This window comes from Echiichthys vipera, assembly GCF_963691815.1.
Source record: "Echiichthys vipera genome assembly, chromosome: 5".
Classification (NCBI taxonomy): Eukaryota; Metazoa; Chordata; class Actinopteri; order Perciformes; family Trachinidae; genus Echiichthys; species Echiichthys vipera.
The window spans coordinates 18446-40000 of NC_139830.1; the positions used below are offsets into that span (position 1 = coordinate 18446).

The following is a 21555-nucleotide window of genomic DNA, read 5'->3' on the forward strand; positions in this document are numbered from 1 at the left end:
CTCAGGTCGTCTCCTCGTCCCTCAGGTCGTCTCCTCGCTCGTCATCATGAGTCCCAAACACGTCGTCTTCAAGAAAGTGTCCCGCGACAAGTCGGTAAGTGCAAAAGTTCTGATCCATTAAAAACGGACTTTATTTAAAGGTTCTTTGTTAAAAGTTTGACGATGTTTGGACCCAAGTCCAGAACCAAAGACCCAGAACACACAGAGACACTTCAACAGTTCACTGGAGCTCAGACGCAGCAGCTCGGTACCAGGGACACAAAGGTCCGGTACCAGGGAGACAAAGGTCCGGTACCAGGGAGACAAAGGCTCGGTACCAGGGAGACAAAGGTCCGGTACCAGGGACACAAAGGCTCGGTGCCAGGGAGACAAAGGCTCGGTACCAGGGAGACAAAGGTCCGGTACCAGGGACACAAAGGCTCGGTGCCAGGGAGACAAAGGCTCGGTACCAGGGAGACAAAGGCTCGGTACCAGGGAGATAAAGGCTCGGTACCAGGGACACAAAGGTCCGGTACCAGGGAGACAAAGGTCCGGTACCAGGGACACAAAGGCTCGGTGCCAGGGAGACAAAGGCTCGGTACCAGGGAGACAAAGGCTCGGTACCAGGGAGACAAAGGCTCGGTACCAGGGACACAAAGGTCCGGTACCAGGGAGACAAAGGTCCGGTACCAGGGACACAAAGGCTCGGTGCCAGGGAGACAAAGGCTCGGTACCAGGGAGACAAAGGTCCGGTACCAGGGACACAAAGGCTCGGTGCCAGGGAGACAAAGGCTCGGTACCAGGGAGACAAAGGCTCGGTACCAGGGAGACAAAGGTCCGGTACCAGGGAGACAAAGGCTCGTTACCAGGGACACAAAGGCTCGGTACCAGGGACACAAAGGCTCGGTACCAGGGAGACAAAGGCTCGGTACCAGGGAGACAAAGGTCCGGTACCAGGGAGACAAAGGTCCGGTACCAGGGAGACAAAGGTCCGGTACCAGGGAGACAAAGGCTCGGCACCAGGGACACAAAGGCTCGGTACCAGGGAGACAAAGGCTCGGCACCAGGGAGACAAAGGCTCAGGACCAGGGAGACAAAGGCTCGGTACCAGGGAGACAAAGGCTCAGAGACAAAGGTTCGGTACCAGGGAGACAAAGGTCCGGTACCAGGGAGACAAAGGTCCGGTACCAGGGAGACAAAGGCTCGGTACCAGGGAGACAAAGGCTCGGTACCAGGGAGACAAAGGCTCGGTACCAGGGAGACAAAGGTCCGGTACCAGGGAGAGTGCTTTGTTTTGGGGCCCCCTGTCTGAGACCACGTCCACAGGAGTCCCATGACGGGGAGAGACGTGGTGTAGGAGCAGCTGGGCCGTCTCTGTAGCTGACGGGAGCCATCTTTGAGAAACGGTCTGCGATAGACAGAACAGCTGTTTTACCATCCGGTGGTGGCAGATGTGGGACCGAGGGTGACGTGGCACTGAGGCTGCAGGAGACCGGAGGGGGCTTGGTTGGTTCTGCAGGTCTGCGCTGACGTACTCCAGGTGTCCTCCTGTCATCTTGTCCACCAGAAACGTTGCAGAAGGACTTCCCGGGTTCTCTGGACCCCAGGATGTCAGGACAACCTTGAAGCACGGGTCCATTGGAGTTCATCCGACCTCAGGGCTGCAGGCCCGTACCAGGAGCCTGGTGGGCCGGCGCTGGAACCAGGCTGCCCCTCTGTGGCGGCTCTGACCCTCTCCTCAGGCTCCCACGTAAGGGAGCCACGGCACACGGGGACGGGAGGATGGTGGAGCCCTGGTGTTATCATCGTGACTGACGTCGAAGGAACCAGGACTACAGGAGAGGGAGGAGCTGGTGAAGAAGAGGGTCCACCGGGCTGCAGAGAGTCGAGCCTCTCAGTGGTTCAGATGTACTCCAGGCTCTTGTGGTCCGTCCACACCAGGAAGGCTCGCTCCCCTCCAGCCTGTGGTGCCTTGCCCCCAGGAGCAGTTAGACGGCCAGGAGCTCCCTGTTCCCAAAGTCCTGGTTCCTCTCAGCAGGAGAGAAAGACCCACGGGTGGAGGTCTGGTCCTCAGACCTCGTCCTCAGACCCTCGTCCTCAGACCCTCGTCCACAGACCTCGTCCTCTGACCCTCGTCCTCTGACCCTCGTCCTCTGATCCTCGTCCTCTGACCCTCGTCCTCTGACCTCGTCCTCTGACCCTCGTCCTCTGACCTCGTCCTCTGACCCTCGTCCTCAGACCCTCGTCCTCAGACCTCGTCCTCTGACCCTCGTCCTCTGACCTCGTCCTCTGACCCTCGTCCTCAGACCTCGTCCTCTGACCTCGTCCTCTGACCTCGTCCTCAGACCTCGTCCTCTGACCCTGTCCTCTGACCCTAGTCCTCAGACCCTCGTCCTCTGACCCTCGTCCTCAGACCCTCGTCCTCAGACCCTCGTCCTCTGACCCTCGTCCTCTGACCCTCGTCCTGTGACCTCGTCCTCAGACCCTTGTCCTCAGACCCTCGTCCTCTGATCCTCGTCCTCTGATCCTCGTCCTCTGACCCTCGTCCTCTGACCCTCGTCCTCTGATCCTCGTCCTCTGACCTCGTCCTCTGACCCTCGTCCTCTGATCCTCGTCCTCTGATCCTCGTCCTCTGACCTCGTCCTCTGATCCTTGTCCTCAGACCCTCGTCCTCTGATCCTCGTCCTCTGACCTCATCCTCAGACCCTCGTCCTCTGATCCTCGTCCTCTGACCTCATCCTCAGACCCTCGTCCTCTGATCCTCGTCCTCTGACCTCATCCTCAGACCCTCGTCCTCTGACCCTCGTCCTCTGACCTCGTCCTCTGACCTCGTCCTCAGACCTCGTCCTCTGATCCTCGTCCTCTGACCTCGTCCTCTGACCCTCGTCCTCAGACCCTCGTCCTCAGACCCTCGTCCTCTGACCTCGTCCTCAGACCCTGTCCTCTGACCCTCGTCCTCAGACCCTCGTCCTCAGACCCTCGTCCTCAGACCCTGTCCTCTGACCCTCGTCCTCAGACCCTCGTCCTCAGACCCTGTCCTCTGACCCTCGTCCTCAGACCCTCGTCCTCAGACCTCGTCCTCTGACCTCGTCCTCAGACCTCGTCCTCTGACCCTCGTCCTCAGACCCTCGTCCTCTGACCTCGTCCTCAGACCCTCGTCCTCAGACCCTCGTCCTCAGACCTCGTCCTCTGACCTCGTCCTCTGACCTCGTCCTCAGACCCTCGTCCTCAGACCTCGCCCTCTGACCTCGTCCTCTGACCCTCGTCCTCTGACCTCGTCCTCTCTGTCCTGCAGGTGGCCGTCTACATGGGCAAGAGAGACTTTGTGGATCACTGTGACTTTGTGGATCCGGTTGGTGAGTAAATGACTGTGCTAAGCTAGGCTAACAGTTTCCCCCTGCTTCCAGTCTTTGTGCTAAGCTATGCTAACAGTTCCCCCCTGCTTCCAGTCTTTGTGCTAAGCTAGGCTAACAGTTTACCCCTGCTTCCAGTCTTTGTGCTAAGCTATGCTAACAGTTCCCCCTGCTTCCAATCTTTGTGCTAAGCTATGCTAACAGTTTCCCCCTGCTTCCAGTCTTTGTGCTAAGCTATGCTAACAGTTTCCCCCTGCTTCCAGTCTTTGTGCTAAGCTAGGCTAACAGTTCCCCCTGCTTCCAGTCTTTGTGCTAAGCTATGCTAACAGTTTACCCCTGCTTCCAGTCTTTGTGCTAAGCTATGCTAACAGTTTACCCCTGCTTCCAGTCTTTGTGCTAAGCTAGGCTAACAGTTCCCCCCTGCTTCCAGTCTTTGTGCTAAGCTAGGCTAACAGTTCCCCCCTGCTTCCAGTCTTTGTGCTAAGCTAGGCTAACAGTTCCCCCTGCTTCCAGTCTTTGTGCTAAGCTAGGCTAACAGTTCCCCCTGCTTCCAGTCTTTGTGCTAAGCTAGGCTAACAGTTTCCCCCTGCTTCCAGTCTTTGTGCTAAGCTAGGCTAACAGTTCCCCCTGCTTCCAGTCTTTGTGCTAAGCTAGGCTAACAGTTCCCCCTGCTTCCAGTCTTTGTGCTTAGCTAGGCTAACAGTTCCCCCTGCTTCCAGTCTTTGTGCTAAGCTAGGCTAACAGTTTCCCCCTGCTTCCAGTCTTTGTGCTAAGCTAGGCTAACAGTTCCCCCTGCTTCCAGTCTTTGTGCTAAGCTATGCTAACAGTTTACCCCTGCTTCCAGTCTTTGTGCTAAGCTATGCTAACAGTTTACCCCTGCTTCCAGTCTTTGTGCTAAGCTAGGCTAACAGTTCCCCCCTGCTTCCAGTCTTTGTGCTAAGCTAGGCTAACAGTTCCCCCTGCTTCCAGTCTTTGTGCTAAGCTAGGCTAACAGTTCCCCCCTGCTTCCAGTCTTTGTGCTAAGCTAGGCTAACAGTTTCCCCCTGCTTCCAGTCTTTGTGCTAAGCTAGGCTAACAGTTCCCCCTGCTTCCAGTCTTTGTGCTAATCTATGCTAACAGTTGCCCCCTGCTTCCAGTCTTTGTGCTAAGCTATGCTAACAGTTCCCCCCTGCTTCCAGTCTTTGTGCTAAGCTATGCTAACAGTTCCCCCCTGCTTCCAGTCTTTGTGCTAAGCTAAGCTAACAGTTCCCCCCTGCTTCCAGTCTTTGTGCTAAGCTAGGCTAACAGTTCCCCCCTGCTTCCAGTCTTTGTGCTAAGCTAGGCTAACAGTTCCCCCCTGCTTCCAGTCTTTGTGCTAAGCTAAGCTAACAGTTCCCCCCTGCTTCCAGTCTTTGTGCTAAGCTATGCTAACAGTTCCCCCCTGCTTCCAGTCTTTGTGCTAAGCTATGCTAACAGTTCCCCCCTGCTTCCAGTCTTTGTGCTAAGCTAGGCTAACAGTTCCCCCTGCTTCCAGTCTTTGTGCTAAGCTAGGCTAACAGTTCCCCCTGCTTCCAGTCTTTGTGCTAAGCTAGGCTAACAGTTCCCCCTGCTTCCAGTCTTTGTGCTAAGCTAGGCTAACAGTTCCCCCTGCTTCCAGTCTTTGTGCTAAGCTAGGCTAACAGTTCCCCCTGCTTCCAGTCTTTGTGCTAAGCTAGGCTAACAGTTCCCCCTGCTTCCAGTCTTTGTGCTAAGCTAGGCTAACAGTTTCCCCCTGCTTCCAGTCTTTGTGCTAAGCTAGGCTAACACTGCCTTGTTCCTGATCCTTTGAGCTTGATTGAAACGTTCTCTGTCACTTGTCTAAGGTTTGACTTGTTGCCATAGTTACTGTAACGGTTTCTGTGTCTTTAAGATGGCGTCGTCGTGATCGACCCGTTGCAGCTCAAAGGACGGAAAGGTTCGTGTGTTTACGTTAAATTTGAGTGACATCAGTGAAACTGGAACGAACGTGTCCGTAACATGAAGCAGAACGCCACCGTGAGCCTCTCTGTTCACAACGCTGACATCAGCTCGCCCTCATGACGCTTACACGCCATCAGCTCGTCCTCATGACGCTTACACGCCATCAGCTCGCCCTCATGACCCTTACACGCCATCAGCTCGCCCTCATGACCCTTACACGCCATCAGCTCGCACTCATGACCCTTACACGCCATCAGCTCGCCCTCATGACGCTTACACGCCATCAGCTCGTCCTCATGACCCTTACACGCCATCAGCTCGTCCTCATGACCCTTACACGCCATCAGCTCGCCCTCATGACCCTTACACGCCATCAGCTCGCCCTCATGACCCTTACACGCCATCAGCTCGCCCTAATGACCCTTACACGCCATCAGCTCGCCCTCATGACGCTTACACGCCATCAGCTCGTCCTCATGACGCTTACACGCCATCAGCCCGCCCTCATGACGCTTACACGCCATCAGCTCGCCCTCATGACGCTTACACGCCATCAGCCCGCCCTCATGACGCTTACACGCCATCAGCTCGCCCTCATGACGCTTACACGCCATCAGCTCGCCCTCATGACCCTTACACACCATCAGCTCGCCCTCATGACGCTTACACGCCATCAGCTCGCCCTCATGACGCTTACACGCCATCAGCTCGTCCTCATGACCCTTACACGCCATCAGCTCGCCCTCATGACGCTTACACGCCATCAGCTCGTCCTCATGACCCTTACACGCCATCAGCTCGCCCTCATGACCCTTACACGCCATCAGCTCGTCCTCATGACCCTTACACGCCATCAGCTCGCCCTCATGACCCTTACACGCCATCAGCTCGCCCTCATGACGCTTACACGCCATCAGCTCGCCCTCATGACACTTACACGCCATCAGCCCGCCCTCATGACGCTTACACGCCATCAGCCCGCCCTCATGACGCTTACACGCCATCAGCTCGTCCTCATGACGCTTACACGCCATCAGCTCGCCCTCATGACCCTTACACGCCATCAGCTCGCCCTCATGACCCTTACACGCCATCAGCTCGCCCTCATGACCCTTACACGCCATCAGCCCGCCCTCATGACCCTTACACGCCATCAGCTCGCCCTCATGGCGCTTACACGCCATCAGCTCGCCCTCATGACCCTTACACGCCATCAGCTCGCCCTCATGACACTTACACGCCATCAGCCCGCCCTCATGACCCTTACACGCCATCAGCTCGCCCTCATGGCGCTTACACGCCATCAGCTCGTCCTCATGACCCTTACACGCCATCAGTTCGCCCACATGACCCTTACACGCCATCAGCTCGTCCTCATGACCCTTACACGCCATCAGCCCGCCCTCATGACCCTTACACGCCATCAGCTCGCCCTCATGACCCTTACACGCCATCAGCTCGCCCTCATGACCCTTACACGCCATCAGCTCGCCCTCATGACGCTTACACGCCATCAGCCCGCCCTCATGACGCTTACACGCCATCAGCTCGCCCTCATGACTCTTACACGCCATCAGCCCGCCCTCATGACGCTTACACGCCATCAGCTCGTCCTCATGACCCTTACACGCCATCAGCTCGCACTCATGACGCTTACACGCCATCAGCTCGCCCTCATGACCCTTACACGCCATCAGCTCGCCCTCATGGCGCTTACACGCCATCAGCTCGTCCTCATGACCCTTACACGCCATCAGTTCGCCCACATGACCCTTACACGCCATCAGCTCGCCCTCATGACGCTTACACGCCATCAGCTCGCCCTCATGACCCTTACACGCCATCAGCCCGCCCTCATGACGCTTACACGCCATCAGCTCGCCCTCATGACGCTTACACGCCATCAGCCCGCCCTCATGACGCTTACACGCCATCAGCTCGTCCTCATGACCCTTACACGCCATCAGCTCGCACTCATGACGCTTACACGCCATCAGCTCGCCCTCATGACCCTTACACGCCATCAGCTCGCCCACATGACCCTTACACGCCATCAGCTCGTCCTCATGACGCTTACACGCCATCAGCTCGCCCACATGACGCTTACACGCCATCAGCTCGCCCTCATGACGCTTACACGCCATCAGCTCGTCCTCATGACCCTTACACGCCATCAGCTTGCCCTCATGACGCTTACACGCCATCAGCTCGCCCTCATGACGCTTACACGCCATCAGCTCGCCCTCATGACGCTTACACGCCATCAGCTCGCCCTCATGACGCTTACACGCCATCAGCTCGTCCTCATGACGCTTACACGCCATCAGCTCGCCCTCATGACACTTACACGCCATCAGCTCGCCCTCATGACGCTTACACGCCATCAGCTCGCCCTCATGACGCTTACACGCCATCAGCTCGTCCTCATGACGCTTACACGCCATCAGCTCGTCCTCATGACCCTTACACGCCATCAGCTCGCCCACATGACGCTTACACGCCATCAGCCCGCCCTCATGACGCTTACACGCCATCAGCTCGCCCTCATGACCCTTACACGCCATCAGCTCGCCCTCATGACCCTTACACGCCATCAGCTCGCCCTCATGACGCTTACACGCCATCAGCTCGCCCTCATGACCCTTACACGCCATCAGCTCGCCCTCATGACCCTTACACGCCATCAGCTCGTCCTCATGACCCTTACACGCCATCAGCTCGCCCTCATGACCCTTACACGCCATCAGCTCGCCCTCATGACCCCTACACGCCATCAGCCCGCCCTCATCTGCCCGCTGCCTGGGATCCACCTGTGAAGAGAACACTAGACTGCAGTCAGGTCCAGACCGCGGCGAGGAAGGCGAGCGTGCAGAGGAGCTTCCCTGAGACGGTTTCTGACAGTTTGTGCAGAAAGTCTCATCAGCTGTCCTGCTCCTGGTCTCAGACGGTCCTGGTCCTGGTCTCAGACGGTCCTGGTCCTGGTCTCAGGCGGTCCTGGTCTCAGACGGTCCTGGTCCTGGTCTCAGACGGTCCTGCTCCTGGTCTCAGACGGTCCTGCTCCTGGTCTCAGACGGTCCTGGTCTCAGACGGTCCTGGTCCTGGTCTCAGACGGTCCTGGTCCTGGTCTCAGACGGTCCTGGTCTCAGACGGTCCTGGTCCTGGTCTCAGACGGTCCTGGTCTCAGACGGTCCTGGTCCTAGTCTCAGACGGTCCTGGTCCTGGTCTCAGACGGTCCTGGTCTCAGACGGTCCTGGTCCTGGTCTCAGACGGTCCTGCAGGTGTGGAGGTCGTGGGCTGGCGTGGGCTGGCGTGGGCTGGCGTGGGCTGGCGTGGGCTGGGGTGGGCGGCGGTTGTGAGGCCGGTGGGATGAGGTGGATCTGAGTTGGTGGATCTGAGCGTGTTTGCAGTAAAACTGTGAAGAGAATCATAAAAACAGACGCAGCGTCTCCGTCTGCTCCGTTCTCTGACTGGATCCAATCGTCCTCGCCTCTGGGAGCCGCCGTCTGTCAGACTTTGACTCCGCCTCTTTTCCTCTGACCATAATAGGAAATGTATGTGACGTTGGGGGGAGGGGCGTCCGTCCGTCTGGCTGATAACATAGTTGTGTAATAACAGGAATGAGAGAGCGGCGGTGGACTGACTGTGCCCGTCTCTGTGTCTCCAGTCTACGTGATGCTGTCCTGTACGTTCCGGTACGGCCGTCAGGACATGGACGTGATGGGCGTGGCCTTCAGGAGGGACCTGTTCCTGGTGACCCGGCAGGTCTACCCCGAGCTGCAGGACAAGGAGCAGCTGACCCACACCAAGGTCCAGCACAAGCTGCTCCGGAAGCTGGGGGACAACGCCTTCCCCTTCTTCTTCGAGGTGAGACGCTGAGACTCTGACTAAGACCAGGGTCCAGGTCCAAAGGGGTCCTCGAGGGAGGGGACACAGGATCCTGTGGTCTGTTCTGGGTCTGACACGTTTGAGTCCAACATGTGGGACAAAGACCTTCAGAAATATGACTGAATGTGTCCCAGTCTCTGTCTCTGTCCCTGTCTCTGTCCCGGTCTCTGTCTCTGTCCCAGTCTCTGTCCCAGTCCCTGTCCCTGTCCCAGTCCCAGTCTCTGTCCCAGTCCCAGTCTCTGTCCCAGTCTCTGTCCCAGTCTCTGTCTCTGTCCCAGTCCCAGTCTCTGTCTCTGTCCCTGTCCCAGTCTCTGTCTCTGTCTCTGTCCCTGTCCCAGTCTCTGTCTCTGTCTCTGTCTCTGTCCCTGTCCCAGTCTCTGTCCCAGTCTCTGTCCCAGTCCCAGTCTCTGTCCCAGTCTCTGTCCCAGTCTCTGTCTCTGTCCCAGTCCCAGTCTCTGTCCCAGTCTCTGTCTCTGTCCCAGTCCCAGTCCCTGTCCCAGTCTCTGACTCTGTCTCTGTCTCTGTCCCTGTCCCTGTCTCTGTCCCAGTCTCTGTCCCTGTCTCTGTCCCAGTCTCTGTCTCTGTCCCAGTCTCTGTCCCAGTCTCTGTCTCTGTCTCTGTCCCAGTCTCTGTCCCAGTCTCTGTCCCTGTCCCAGTCTCTGACTCTGTCCCAGTCTCTGTCCCAGTCTCTGTCCCAGTCTCTGTCCCTGTCCCAGTCTCTGTCCCTGTCTCTGTCCCAGTCTCTGTCCCAGTCTCTGTCTCTGTCCCTGTCTCTGTCCCAGTCTCTGTCCCAGTCTCTGTCCCTGTCCGGGTCCCTGTCCTGGTCCTGGTCCTGGTCCTGGTCCTGGTCCCAGTCTCTGTCTCTGTCCCAGTCTCTGTCCCTGTCTCTGTCCCAGTCTCTGTCCCAGTCCCTGTCTCTGTCCCAGTCCTGGTCCTGGTCCCAGTCTCTGTCCCAGTCTCTGTCCCAGTCCTGGTCCTGGTCCTGGTCCTGGTCCTGGTCCTGGTCCCAGTCTCTGTCCCAGTCCTGGTCCTGGTCCCAGTCTCTGAACTTTGTTTTTCAGTTCCCAGATAATCTGCCGTGTTCTGTGGCTCTGCAGCCGGGAGCCTCTGACGAGGGGAAGGTAATCTATTACTTTATTACTCTGTTACTCTGTTACTCTGTTACTCTGTTACTCTGTTACTTTATTACTCTGTTACTTTATTACTCTGTTACTTTGTTACTCTGTTACTTTATTACTCTGTTACTCTGTTACTCTGTTACTTTGTTACTCTGTTACTTTATTACTCTGTTACTCTGTTACTTTGTTACTCTGTTACTCTGTTACTCTGTTACTCTGTTACTTTGTTACTCTGTTACTTTATTACTCTGTTACTTTATTACTCTGTTACTTTATTACTCTGTTACTCTGTTACTTTATTACTCTGTTACTTTATTACTCTGTTACTTTATTACTCTGTTACTTTATTACTCTGTTACTTTATTACTCTGTTACTCTGTTACTTTATTACTCTGTTACTCTGTTACTTTATTACTCTGTTACTTTGTTACTCTGTTACTCTGTTACTCTGTTACTTTATTACTCTGTTACTTTATTACTCTGTTACTCTGTTACTCTGTTACTTTATTACTCTGTTACTCTGTTACTTTATTACTCTGTTACTCTGTTACTTTATTACTCTGTTACTCTGTTACTCTGTTACTTTATTACTCTGTTACTCTGTTACTTTATTACTCTGTTACTCTGTTACTTTATTACTCTGTTACTTTGTTACTCTGTTACTCTGTTACTCTGTTACTTTATTACTCTGTTACTCTGTTACTTTATTACTCTGTTACTCTGTTACTTTATTACTCTGTTACTTTATTACTCTGTTACTCTGTTACTTTATTACTCTGTTACTCTGTTACTCTGTTACTTTATTACTCTGTTACTTTATTACTCTGTTACTCTGTTACTCTGTTACTCTGTTACTTTATTACTCTGTTACTTTATTACTCTGTTACTCTGTTACTCTGTTACTCTGTTACTCTGTTACTTTATTACTCTGTTACTCTGTTACTTTATTACTCTGTTACTCTGTTACTTTATTACTCTGTTACTCTGTTACTTTATTACTCTGTTACTTTATTACTCTGTTACTTTATTACTCTGTTACTTTATTACTCTGTTACTTTATTACTCTGTTACTCTGTTACTTTATTACTCTGTTACTTTATTACTCTGTTACTTTATTACTCTGTTACTCTGTTACTTTATTACTCTGTTACTTTATTACTCTGTTACTCTGTTACTTTATTACTCTGTTACTCTGTTACTTTATTACTCTGTTACTCTGTTACTTTATTACTCTGTTACTCTGTTACTTTATTACTCTGTTACTCTGTTACTTTATTACTCTGTTACTCTGTTACTTTATTACTCTGTTACTTTATTACTCTGTTACTTTATTACTCTGTTACTTTATTACTCTGTTACTCTGTTACTTTATTACTCTGTTACTTTATTACTCTGTTACTTTATTACTCTGTTACTCTGTTACTTTATTACTCTGTTACTTTATTACTCTGTTACTTTATTACTCTGTTACTCTGTTACTTTATTACTCTGTTACTTTATTACTCTGTTACTTTATTACTCTGTTACTTTGTTACTCTGTTACTTTATTACTCTGTTACTTTATTACTCTGTTACTTTATTACTCTGTTACTTTATTACTCTGTTACTTTATTACTCTGTTACTTTATTACTCTGTTACTTTATTACTCTGTTACTTTATTACTCTGTTACTCTGTTACTCTGTTACTTTATTACTCTGTTACTTTATTACTCTGTTACTCTGTTACTCTGTTACTCTGTTACTCTGTTACTCTGTTACTCTGTTACTTTATTACTCTGTTACTTTATTACTCTGTTACTTTGTTACTCTGTTACTTTATTACTCTGTTACTTTATTACTCTGTTACTTTATTACTCTGTTACTCTGTTACTTTATTACTCTGTTACTTTATTACTCTGTTACTCTGTTACTTTATTACTCTGTTACTCTGTTACTTTATTACTCTGTTACTCTGTTACTTTATTACTCTGTTACTTTATTACTCTGTTACTTTATTACTCTGTTACTCTGTTACTTTATTACTCTGTTACTTTATTACTCTGTTACTTTATTACTCTGTTACTTTATTACTCTGTTACTCTGTTACTCTGTTACTTTATTACTCTGTTACTCTGTTACTTTATTACTCTGTTACTCTGTTACTTTATTACTCTGTTACTCTGTTACTTTATTACTCTGTTACTTTATTACTCTGTTACTCTGTTACTTTATTACTCTATTACTTTATTACTCTGTTACTCTGTTACTTTATTACTCTGTTACTTTATTACTCTGTTACTTTATTACTCTGTTACTCTGTTACTTTATTACTCTGTTACTTTATTACTCTGTTACTTTATTACTCTGTTACTCTGTTACTTTATTACTCTGTTACTCTGTTACTTTATTACTCTGTTACTTTATTACTCTGTTACTTTATTACTCTGTTACTCTGTTACTTTATTACTCTGTTACTTTATTACTCTGTTACTTTATTACTCTGTTACTTTATTACTCTGTTACTCTGTTACTCTGTTACTTTATTACTCTGTTACTCTGTTACTTTATTACTCTGTTACTCTGTTACTTTATTACTCTGTTACTCTGTTACTTTATTACTCTGTTACTCTGTTACTTTATTACTCTATTACTTTATTACTCTGTTACTCTGTTACTTTATTACTCTGTTACTCTGTTACTTTATTACTCTGTTACTCTGTTACTCTGTTACTTTATTACTCTGTTACTCTGTTACTTTATTACTCTGTTACTCTGTTACTCTGTTACTTTATTACTCTGTTACTTTATTACTCTGTTACTCTGTTACTTTATTACTCTGTTACTCTGTTACTTTATTACTCTGTTACTTTATTACTCTGTTACTTTATTACTCTGTTACTCTGTTACTCTGTTACTTTGTTACTCTGTTACTTTATTACTCTGTTACTTTATTACTCTGTTACTCTGTTACTTTATTACTCTGTTACTCTGTTACTCTGTTACTCTGTTACTCTGTTACTCTGTTACTTTATTACTCTGTTACTTTATTACTCTGTTACTCTGTTACTCTGTTACTCTGTTACTCTGTTACTTTATTACTCTGTTACTTTATTACTCTGTTACTTTATTACTCTGTTACTCTGTTACTCTGTTACTCTGTTACTCTGTTACTCTGTTACTCTGTTACTTTATTACTCTGTTACTTTATTACTCTGTTACTCTGTTACTCTGTTACTCTGTTACTCTGTTACTCTGTTACTCTGTTACTTTATTACTCTGTTACTCTGTTACTCTGTTACTCTGTTACTCTGTTACTCTGTTACTCTGTTACTTTATTACTCTGTTACTTTATTACTCTGTTACTTTGTTACTCTGTTACTTTGTTACTCTGTTACTTTATTACTCTGTTACTTTATTACTCTGTTACTTTGTTACTCTGTTACTTTATTACTCTGTTACTTTATTACTCTGTTACTTTGTTACTCTGTTACTTTGTTACTCTGTTACTTTATTACTCTGTTACTCTGTTACTTTGTTACTCTGTTACTCTGTTACTCTGTTACTCTGTTACTCTGTTACTCTGTTACTTTATTACTCTGTTACTCTGTTACTCTGTTACTCTGTTACTCTGTTACTCTGTTACTTTATTACTCTGTTACTTTATTACTCTGTTACTCTGTTACTCTGTTACTCTGTTACTCTGTTACTTTATTACTCTGTTACTCTGTTACTTTATTACTCTGTTACTCTGTTACTTTATTACTCTGTTACTCTGTTACTTTATTACTCTGTTACTCTGTTACTTTATTACTCTGTTACTTTGTTACTCTGTTACTTTATTACTCTGTTACTCTGTTACTTTATTACTCTGTTACTTTATTACTCTGTTACTTTATTACTCTGTTACTCTGTTACTTTATTACTCTGTTACTCTGTTACTTTATTACTCTGTTACTCTGTTACTCTGTTACTTTATTACTCTGTTACTCTGTTACTCTGTTACTTTATTACTCTGTTACTTTGTTACTTTATTACTCTGTTACTCTGTTACTTTATTACTCTGTTACTCTGTTACTTTATTACTCTGTTACTCTGTTACTTTATTACTCTGTTACTCTGTTACTCTGTTACTTTATTACTCTGTTACTTTGTTACTCTGTTACTTTATTACTCTGTTACTCTGTTACTTTATTACTCTGTTACTTTATTACTCTGTTACTTTGTTACTCTGTTACTTTATTACTCTGTTACTCTGTTACTTTATTACTCTGTTACTTTGTTACTCTGTTACTTTATTACTCTGTTACTCTGTTACTTTATTACTCTGTTACTTTATTACTTTGTTACTCTGTTACTTTATTACTCTGTTACTTTATTACTCTGTTACTTTATTACTCTGTTACTTTATTACTCTGTTACTTTATTACTCTGTTACTTGTCGTTGTGACAGAAATGTGCGGTGGAGTTTGAGTTGAACGCTTTCTGCCGAGAAAACCAAGAAGAGAAGATCGATAAACAGTGAGTTACTATTCTGTCTCCCCCTCATCTGGTCCTGGATCAGGTCCTGGATCAGGTCTCAGGGGCAGCAGCTCCAGCCTCTGATCCTGGATCAGGTCTCAGGGGCAGCAGCTCCAGCCTCTGGTCCTGGATCAGGTCTCAGGGGCAGCAGCTCCAGCCTCTGATCCTGGATCAGGTCTCAGGGGCAGCAGCTCCAGCCTCTGATCCTGGATCAGGTCTCAGGGGCAGCAGCTCCAGCCTCTGATCCTGGATCAGGTCCTGGATCAGGTCCAGCCTCTGATCCTGGATCAGGTCTCAGGGGCAGCAGCTCCAGCCTCTGATCCTGGATCAGGTGTCAGGGGCAGCAGCTCCAGCCTCTGATCCTGGATCAGGTCTCAGATCCAGAGGTGCTGATCCTCATCCCGGCCGTTTCACACTCGGCTGTGAACCGATCCAGTGAGTGCTGAAGGTCCCTGACCCACGACGCCATCAGGACCACGTCAGAGACCAGATCCTCAGCCCACCCACCTGCAGCCCCTCCCCACCACCACTACGCCTCCATATCCTGTCCATGAAAACCACAAACAGGATTGGGGACAGAGTGCCCCCCTGGAGGAGGCCGACCCCCACCGGGAACCACTCAGACTCACTGCCCAGGATCCGGACCCAGCTCTCTCTTTGGGGGTACAGAGACTGGACCCCCCTCAGGAGTGACATGTGGACCAGGACCAGGACCAGGACCAGGACCAGGACCAGGACCAGGACCAGGACGGCCCCTCCAGACCCAGAGCTTTCAGCATGTGTGGATGCAGCTCATGGATCCTGGGGCTTTGCCTCTGTGGACTTGTTTCCTTCCTCAGTGACTTCTGTCAGAGATGTTGACGATGATCCCCATCAGCCTCCAGCTCTGCCTCTACAAAAGAGGGCGTGTTGGGCCCATTCAGGACTTCCTCAGAGTCCTTCCACCGCCCCATGACCTCATCAGCTGAGGGCACCAGCGTCCCGTCCTTACTGTGAACAGCTTGGACGGTTCCCCGTGTCCCCCTCCTGAGGTGCTGAATGGTGGTCCAGAAGCACCTCGGTGCCCCCCAAAGTCCTTCTCCAGGACTTGTGTGAACTCCTCCCACACCCGCTGCTTTGCCTCTGACCCAGCAGAGGCTGCAGCCCTTCAGACCTGTGGGGACCTCAGAACCACCTCCGGAGTCTTCTGGGAGACCAGATCCTGAAGGCCTCCTTCTTCAGGGGGACCCCTGACCCCCGGGGGCCACCACGGTGCTCCAGGGTACCCGCCCCTTGAGGCACCTGAGACCTTGAGGCCACAGCTCACCGCTGCAGCTTCAGCAGTGGAAGCTTTGAACATCGCCCGCTCCGGTTCGATGCCCCCGACCTCCACAGGGACGCCAGAAAAGCTCCTCCGGAGGTGTGAGGTGAAGGTCTCTGGGACAGGGGCCTCCTCCAGACGGTCCCAGTTCACCCGCACTACTGGTTTGGGTTTACCCGGTCTGTCCAGAACCTTCCCCGTCCTCTGACCCACTCATCCCCAGATGGTGATCAGCTGACAGCTCTGCCCCTCTCTTCACCCGAGTGTCCAAAACATCCGGCCTCAGATCAGATGAGACCATCACAGACTGGATCCTGGACCTTTGGCCTAGTGTGCTCTGGAACCAGGTCCACTTCTGAGCCTCCTTCTGTTCCAACATGGTGTTTGTTAAAGAGGATCCAGGACCAGCACACAAGTCTAACACCAGACGCTGGGCTTTAGATCAGGGAGGCCGTTCCTCCCAATCAGCCTCTCCAGGTGTCTCCATCGTTGCCCACGTGGGCGTTGAAGTCTCCCAGCAGGACTCTGGAGTCCCCTACTGGAGCCCCATGCAGGACTCCATTCAGGGTCTCCAAGAAGGCCCCAGACTCTGAACTGCTGTTCGCTGCATCTGCACCAACAACAGTCAGAGTCCCCCCCCCCCACCACCCGCAGGCGTAAGGAGGCCACCCTCTGGTCCACCGGGGTCAACTCCAACACCGCGGCGCTCAGCCGGGGGTTTGAGAGTCTCCCCACACCCGCCCGGCCCCTCACACCCTGGGCCCCTCCAGAGAAGACCAGGGTCCAGCCCCTATCCAGGAGCACGGGTCCAGATCCAGACTGTGTGTGGAGGTGAGCCCCCCCAGATCTAACTGGGAGCTCCACCTCCCTCACAAGCTCCGGCTCCTTCCCCCACAGAGAGGAGACGCTCCACGTCCCCAGAGCCTCTGCTGCCCGGGTCTGGACCCTCCAGGCCCCTCACCTCACTGCCCCCCGTGCAGCAGCGCCCCGACCCCAGAGGCTCCTCCTGGGTCTGGCTCCAGACGAGGCCTCGGGCCGTTCTTAGTTTTATTATTGTCATTATTATAATTTGTCGTTGTCATTGTTTTGTCCTCTCTCCTCTGTCCTCTGTCCTCTCTCCTCTGTCCTCTCTCCTCTCTCCTCTGTCCTCTCTCCTCTCTCCTCTGTCCTCTCTCCTCTGTCCTCTCTCCTCTGTCCTCTCTCCTCTGTCCTCTCTCCTCTCTCCTCTCTCCTCTCTCCTCTGTCCTCTGTCCTCTCTCCTCTCTCCTCTCTCCTCTCTCCTCTGTCCTCTGTCCTCTGTCCTCTCTCCTCTCTCCTCTCTCCTCTGTCCTCTGTCCTCTCTCCTCTGTCCTCTCTCCTCTCTCCTCTCTCCTCTCTCCTCTCTCCTCTCTCCTCTCTCCTCTCTCCTCTCTCCTCTCTCTTCTCTCCTCTCTCCTCTGTCCTCTCTCCTCTCTCCTCTCTCCTCTCTCCTCTGTCCTCTGTCCTCTCTCCTCTCTCCTCTCTCCTCTCTCCTCTCTCCTCTCTCCTCTCTCCTCTGTCCTCTGTCCTCTCTCCTCTCTCCTCTCTCCTCTGTCCTCTGTCCTCTGTCCTCTCTCCTCTGTCCTCTGTCCTCTCTCCTCTGTCCTCTCTCCTCTCTCCTCTCTCCTCTCTCCTCTCTCCTCTCTCCTCTCTCCTCTCTCCTCTCTCCTCTCTCCTCTCTCCTCTCTCTTCTCTCCTCTCTCCTCTGTCCTCTCTCCTCTCTCCTCTCTCCTCTCTCCTCTGTCCTCTGTCCTCTCTCCTCTCTCCTCTCTCCTCTCTCCTCTCTCCTCTCTCCTCTGTCCTCTCTCCTCTCTCCTCTGTCCTCTGTCCTCTGTCCTCTGTCCTCTGTCCTCTCTCCTCTGTCCTCTCTCCTCTGTCCTCTGTCCTCTCTCCTCTGTCCTCTCTCCTCTCTCCTCTCTCCTCTCTCCTCTCTCCTCTCTCCTCTCTCCTCTCTCCTCTCTCCTCTCTCCTCTCTCCTCTGTCCTCTCTCCTCTCTCCTCTGTCCTCTGTCCTCTCTCCTCTCTCCTCTCTCCTCTGTCCTCTGTCCTCTCTCCTCTGTCCTCTGTCCTCTCTCCTCTGTCCTCTCTCCTCTCTCCTCTCTCCTCTCTCCTCTCTCCTCTCTCCTCTCTCCTCTCTCCTCTCTCCTCTCTCCTCTCTCCTCTCTCCTCTGTCCTCTCTCCTCTCTCCTCTCTCCTCTCTCCTCTCTCCTCTCTCCTCTCTCCTCTGTCCTCTCTCCTCTCTCCTCTGTCCTCTCTCCTCTCTCCTCTGTCCTCTCTCCTCTCTCCTCCTCCTCTCTCCTCTGTCCTCTGTCCTCTGTCCTCTCTCCTCTCTCCTCTCTCCTCTGTCCTCTCTCCTCTCTCCTCTGTCCTCTGTCCTCTCTCCTCTGTCCTCTCTCCTCTCTCCTCTGTCCTCTGTCCTCTCTCCTCTGTCCTCTGTCCTCTCTCCTCTCTCCTCTGTCCTCTCTCCTCTCTCCTCTGTCCTCTGTCCTCTCTCCTCTGTCCTCTGTCCTCTCTCCTCTGTCCTCTCTCCTCTGTCCTCTCTCCTCTGTCCTCTCTCCTCTCTCCTCTCTCCTCTCTCCTCTCTCCTCTCTCCTCTGTCCTCTCTCCTCTCTCCTCTGTCCTCTGTCCTCTCTCCTCTGTCCTCTCTCCTCTCTCCTCTGTCCTCTGTCCTCTCTCCTCTGTCCTCTGTCCTCTCTCCTCTGTCCTCTCTCCTCTGTCCTCTCTCCTCTCTCCTCTGTCCTCTGTCCTCTCTCCTCTGTCCTCTGTCCTCTCTCCTCTGTCCTCTCTCCTCTGTCCTCTCTCCTCTGTCCTCTCTCCTCTGTCCTCTGTCCTCTCTCCTCTCTCCTCTGTCCTCTCTCCTCTCTCCTCTGTCCTCTGTCCTCTCTCCTCTGTCCTCTGTCCTCTCTCCTCTGTCCTCTCTCCTCTGTCCTCTCTCCTCTGTCCTCTCTCCTCTCTCCTCTCTCCTCTCTCCTCTCTCCTCTCTCCTCTCTCCTCTCTCCTCTCTCCTCTCTCCTCTGTCCTCTCTCCTCTGTCCTCGGTCCTCTCTCCTCTCTCCTCTCTCCTCTCTCCTCTCTCCTCTCTCCTCTCTCCTCTGTCCTCTCTCCTCTGTCCTCTGTCCTCTCTCCTCTCTCCTCTGTCCTCTCTCCTCTCTCCTCTGTCCTCTGTCCTCTCTCCTCTGTCCTCTGTCCTCTCTCCTCTGTCCTCTCTCCTCTGTCCTCTCTCCTCTGTCCTCTCTCCTCTCTCCTCTCTCCTCTCTCCTCTCTCCTCTCTCCTCTGTCCTCTCTCCTCTCTCCTCTGTCCTCTCTCCTCTGTCCTCTGTCCTCTGTCCTCTCTCCTCTGTCCTCTGTCCTCTGTCCTCTCTCCTCTGTCCTCTCTCCTCTGTCCTCTGTCCTCTCTCCTCTGTCCTCTCTCCTCTGTCCTCTGTCCTCTCTCCTCTCTCCTCTGTCCTCTCTCCTCTGTCCTCTCTCCTCTGTCCTCTCTCCTCTGTCCTCTCTCCTCTGTCCTCTGTCCTCTCTCCTCTGTCCTCTGTCCTCTGTCCTCTGTCCTCTGTCCTCTCTCCTCTGTCCTCTCTCCTCTCTCCTCTGTCCTCTCTCCTCTGTCCTCTCTCCTCTGTCCTCTCTCCTCTCTCCTCTGTCCTCTCTCCTCTGTCCTCTCTCCTCTGTCCTCTGTCCTCTCTCCTCTGTCCTCTCTCCTCTGTCCTCTGTCCTCTGTCCTCTGTCCTCTCTCCTCTCTCCTCTGTCCTCTCTCCTCTGTCCTCTCTCCTCTGTCCTCTCTCCTCTCTCCTCTGTCCTCTCTCTCTGTCCTCTCTCCTCTGTCCTCTCTCCTCTCTCCTCTGTCCTCTCTCCTCTCTCCTCTGTCCTCTCTCCTCTGTCCTCTCTCCTCTCTCCTCTGTCCTCTGTCCTCTGTCCTCTCTCCTCGTGTCCTCTCTCCTCTGTCCTCTGTCCTCTCTCCTCTGTCCTCTCTCCTCTGTCCTCTCTCCTCTCTCCTCTGTCCTCTCTCCTCTGTCCTCTCTCCTCGTGTCCTCTCTCCTCTGTCCTCTCTCCTCTGTCCTCTCTCCTCTCTCCTCTCTCCTCTGTCCTCTGTCCTCTCTCCTCTCTCCTCTCTCCTCTCTCCTCTGTCCTCTCTCCTCTCTCCTCTCTCCTCTCTCCTCTCTCCTCTGTCCTCTGTCCTCTCTCCTCTGTCCTCTCTCCTCTCTCCTCTCTCCTCTGTCCTCTGTCCTCTCTCCTCTGTCCTCTCTCCTCTCTCCTCTCTCCTCTCTCCTCTCTCCTCTGTCCTCTGTCCTCTGTCCTCTGTCCTCTCTCCTCTCTCCTCTGTCCTCTGTCCTCTCTCCTCTGTCCTCTGTCCTCTCTCCTCTCTCCTCTGTCCTCTGTCCTCTCTCCTCTGTCCTCTGTCCTCTCTCCTCTCTCCTCTGTCCTCTCTCCTCTCTCCTCTCTCCTCTCTCCTCTGTCCTCTCTCCTCTGTCCTCTCTCCTCTCTCCTCTCTCCTCTGTCCTCTCTCCTCTCTCCTCTCTCCTCTGTCCTCTCTCCTCTCTCCTCTGTCCTCTCTCCTCTGTCCTCTCTCCTCTCTCCTCTGTCCTCTGTCCTCTCTCCTCTGTCCTCTCTCCTCTCTCCTCTGTCCTCTGTCCTCTCTCCTCTCTCCTCTGTCCTCTCTCCTCTGTCCTCTCTCCTCTCTCCTCTGTCCTCTCTCCTCTGTCCTCTCTCCTCTGTCCTCTCTCCTCTCTCCTCTCTCCTCTGTCCTCTCTCCTCTCTCCTCTCTCCTCTGTCCTCTCTCCTCTCTCTCTCTGTCCTCTCTCCTCTGTCCTCTCTCCTCTCTCCTCTGTCCTCTGTCCTCTCTCCTCTGTCCTCTCTCCTCTCTCCTCTGTCCTCTGTCCTCTCTCCTCTCTCCTCTGTCCTCTCTCCTCTGTCCTCTCTCCTCTCTCCTCTGTCCTCTGTCCTCTGTCCTCTCTCCTCTGTCCTCTGTCCTCTCTCCTCTCTCCTCTCTCCTCTGTCCTCTGTCCTCTGTCCTCTCTCCTCTGTCCTCTCTCCTCTGTCCTCTCTCCTCTGTCCTCTCTCCTCTGTCCTCTGTCCTCTCTCCTCTCTCCTCTCTCCTCTGTCCTCTCTCCTCTCTCCTCTGTCCTCTCTCCTCTGTCCTCTCTCCTCTGTCCTCTCTCCTCTGTCCTCTCTCCTCTGTCCTCTCTCCTCTCTCCTCTGTCCTCTCTCCTCTCTCCTCTGTCCTCTGTCCTCTGTCCTCTCTCCTCTGTCCTCTCTCCTCTGTCCTCTGTCCTCTCTCCTCTCTCCTCTGTCCTCTCTCCTCTGTCCTCTCTCCTCTCTCCTCTCTCCTCTCTCCTCTGTCCTCTCTCCTCTGTCCTCTGTCCTCTCTCCTCTGTCCTCTGTCCTCTCTCCTCTGTCCTCTCTCCTCTCTCCTCTGTCCTCTGTCCTCTGTCCTCTCTCCTCTGTCCTCTGTCCTCTCTCCTCTCTCCTCTGTCCTC

The 21555-nt window shown here is 51.9% G+C and overlaps 1 protein-coding gene across 1 annotated transcript in view; it reads left to right on the forward strand.

The window, feature by feature from the left end:
• The window catches only part of LOC310947103 (S-arrestin-like), a gene marked incomplete at its 3' end in the record, with an annotated part of 36893 nt that continues 15338 nt past the window's right edge, over window positions 1-21555 (forward strand). The window contains exons 1-6 of the mRNA XM_083913771.1: window positions 1-94; window positions 3275-3335; window positions 5221-5265; window positions 8935-9134; window positions 10217-10276; window positions 14704-14771. Of these exons, the coding sequence (XP_083769897.1) occupies window positions 47-94; window positions 3275-3335; window positions 5221-5265; window positions 8935-9134; window positions 10217-10276; window positions 14704-14771 (482 nt within the window). The 5' untranslated portion in view covers window positions 1-46. The remainder of the gene's footprint in view (window positions 95-3274; window positions 3336-5220; window positions 5266-8934; window positions 9135-10216; window positions 10277-14703; window positions 14772-21555) is intronic.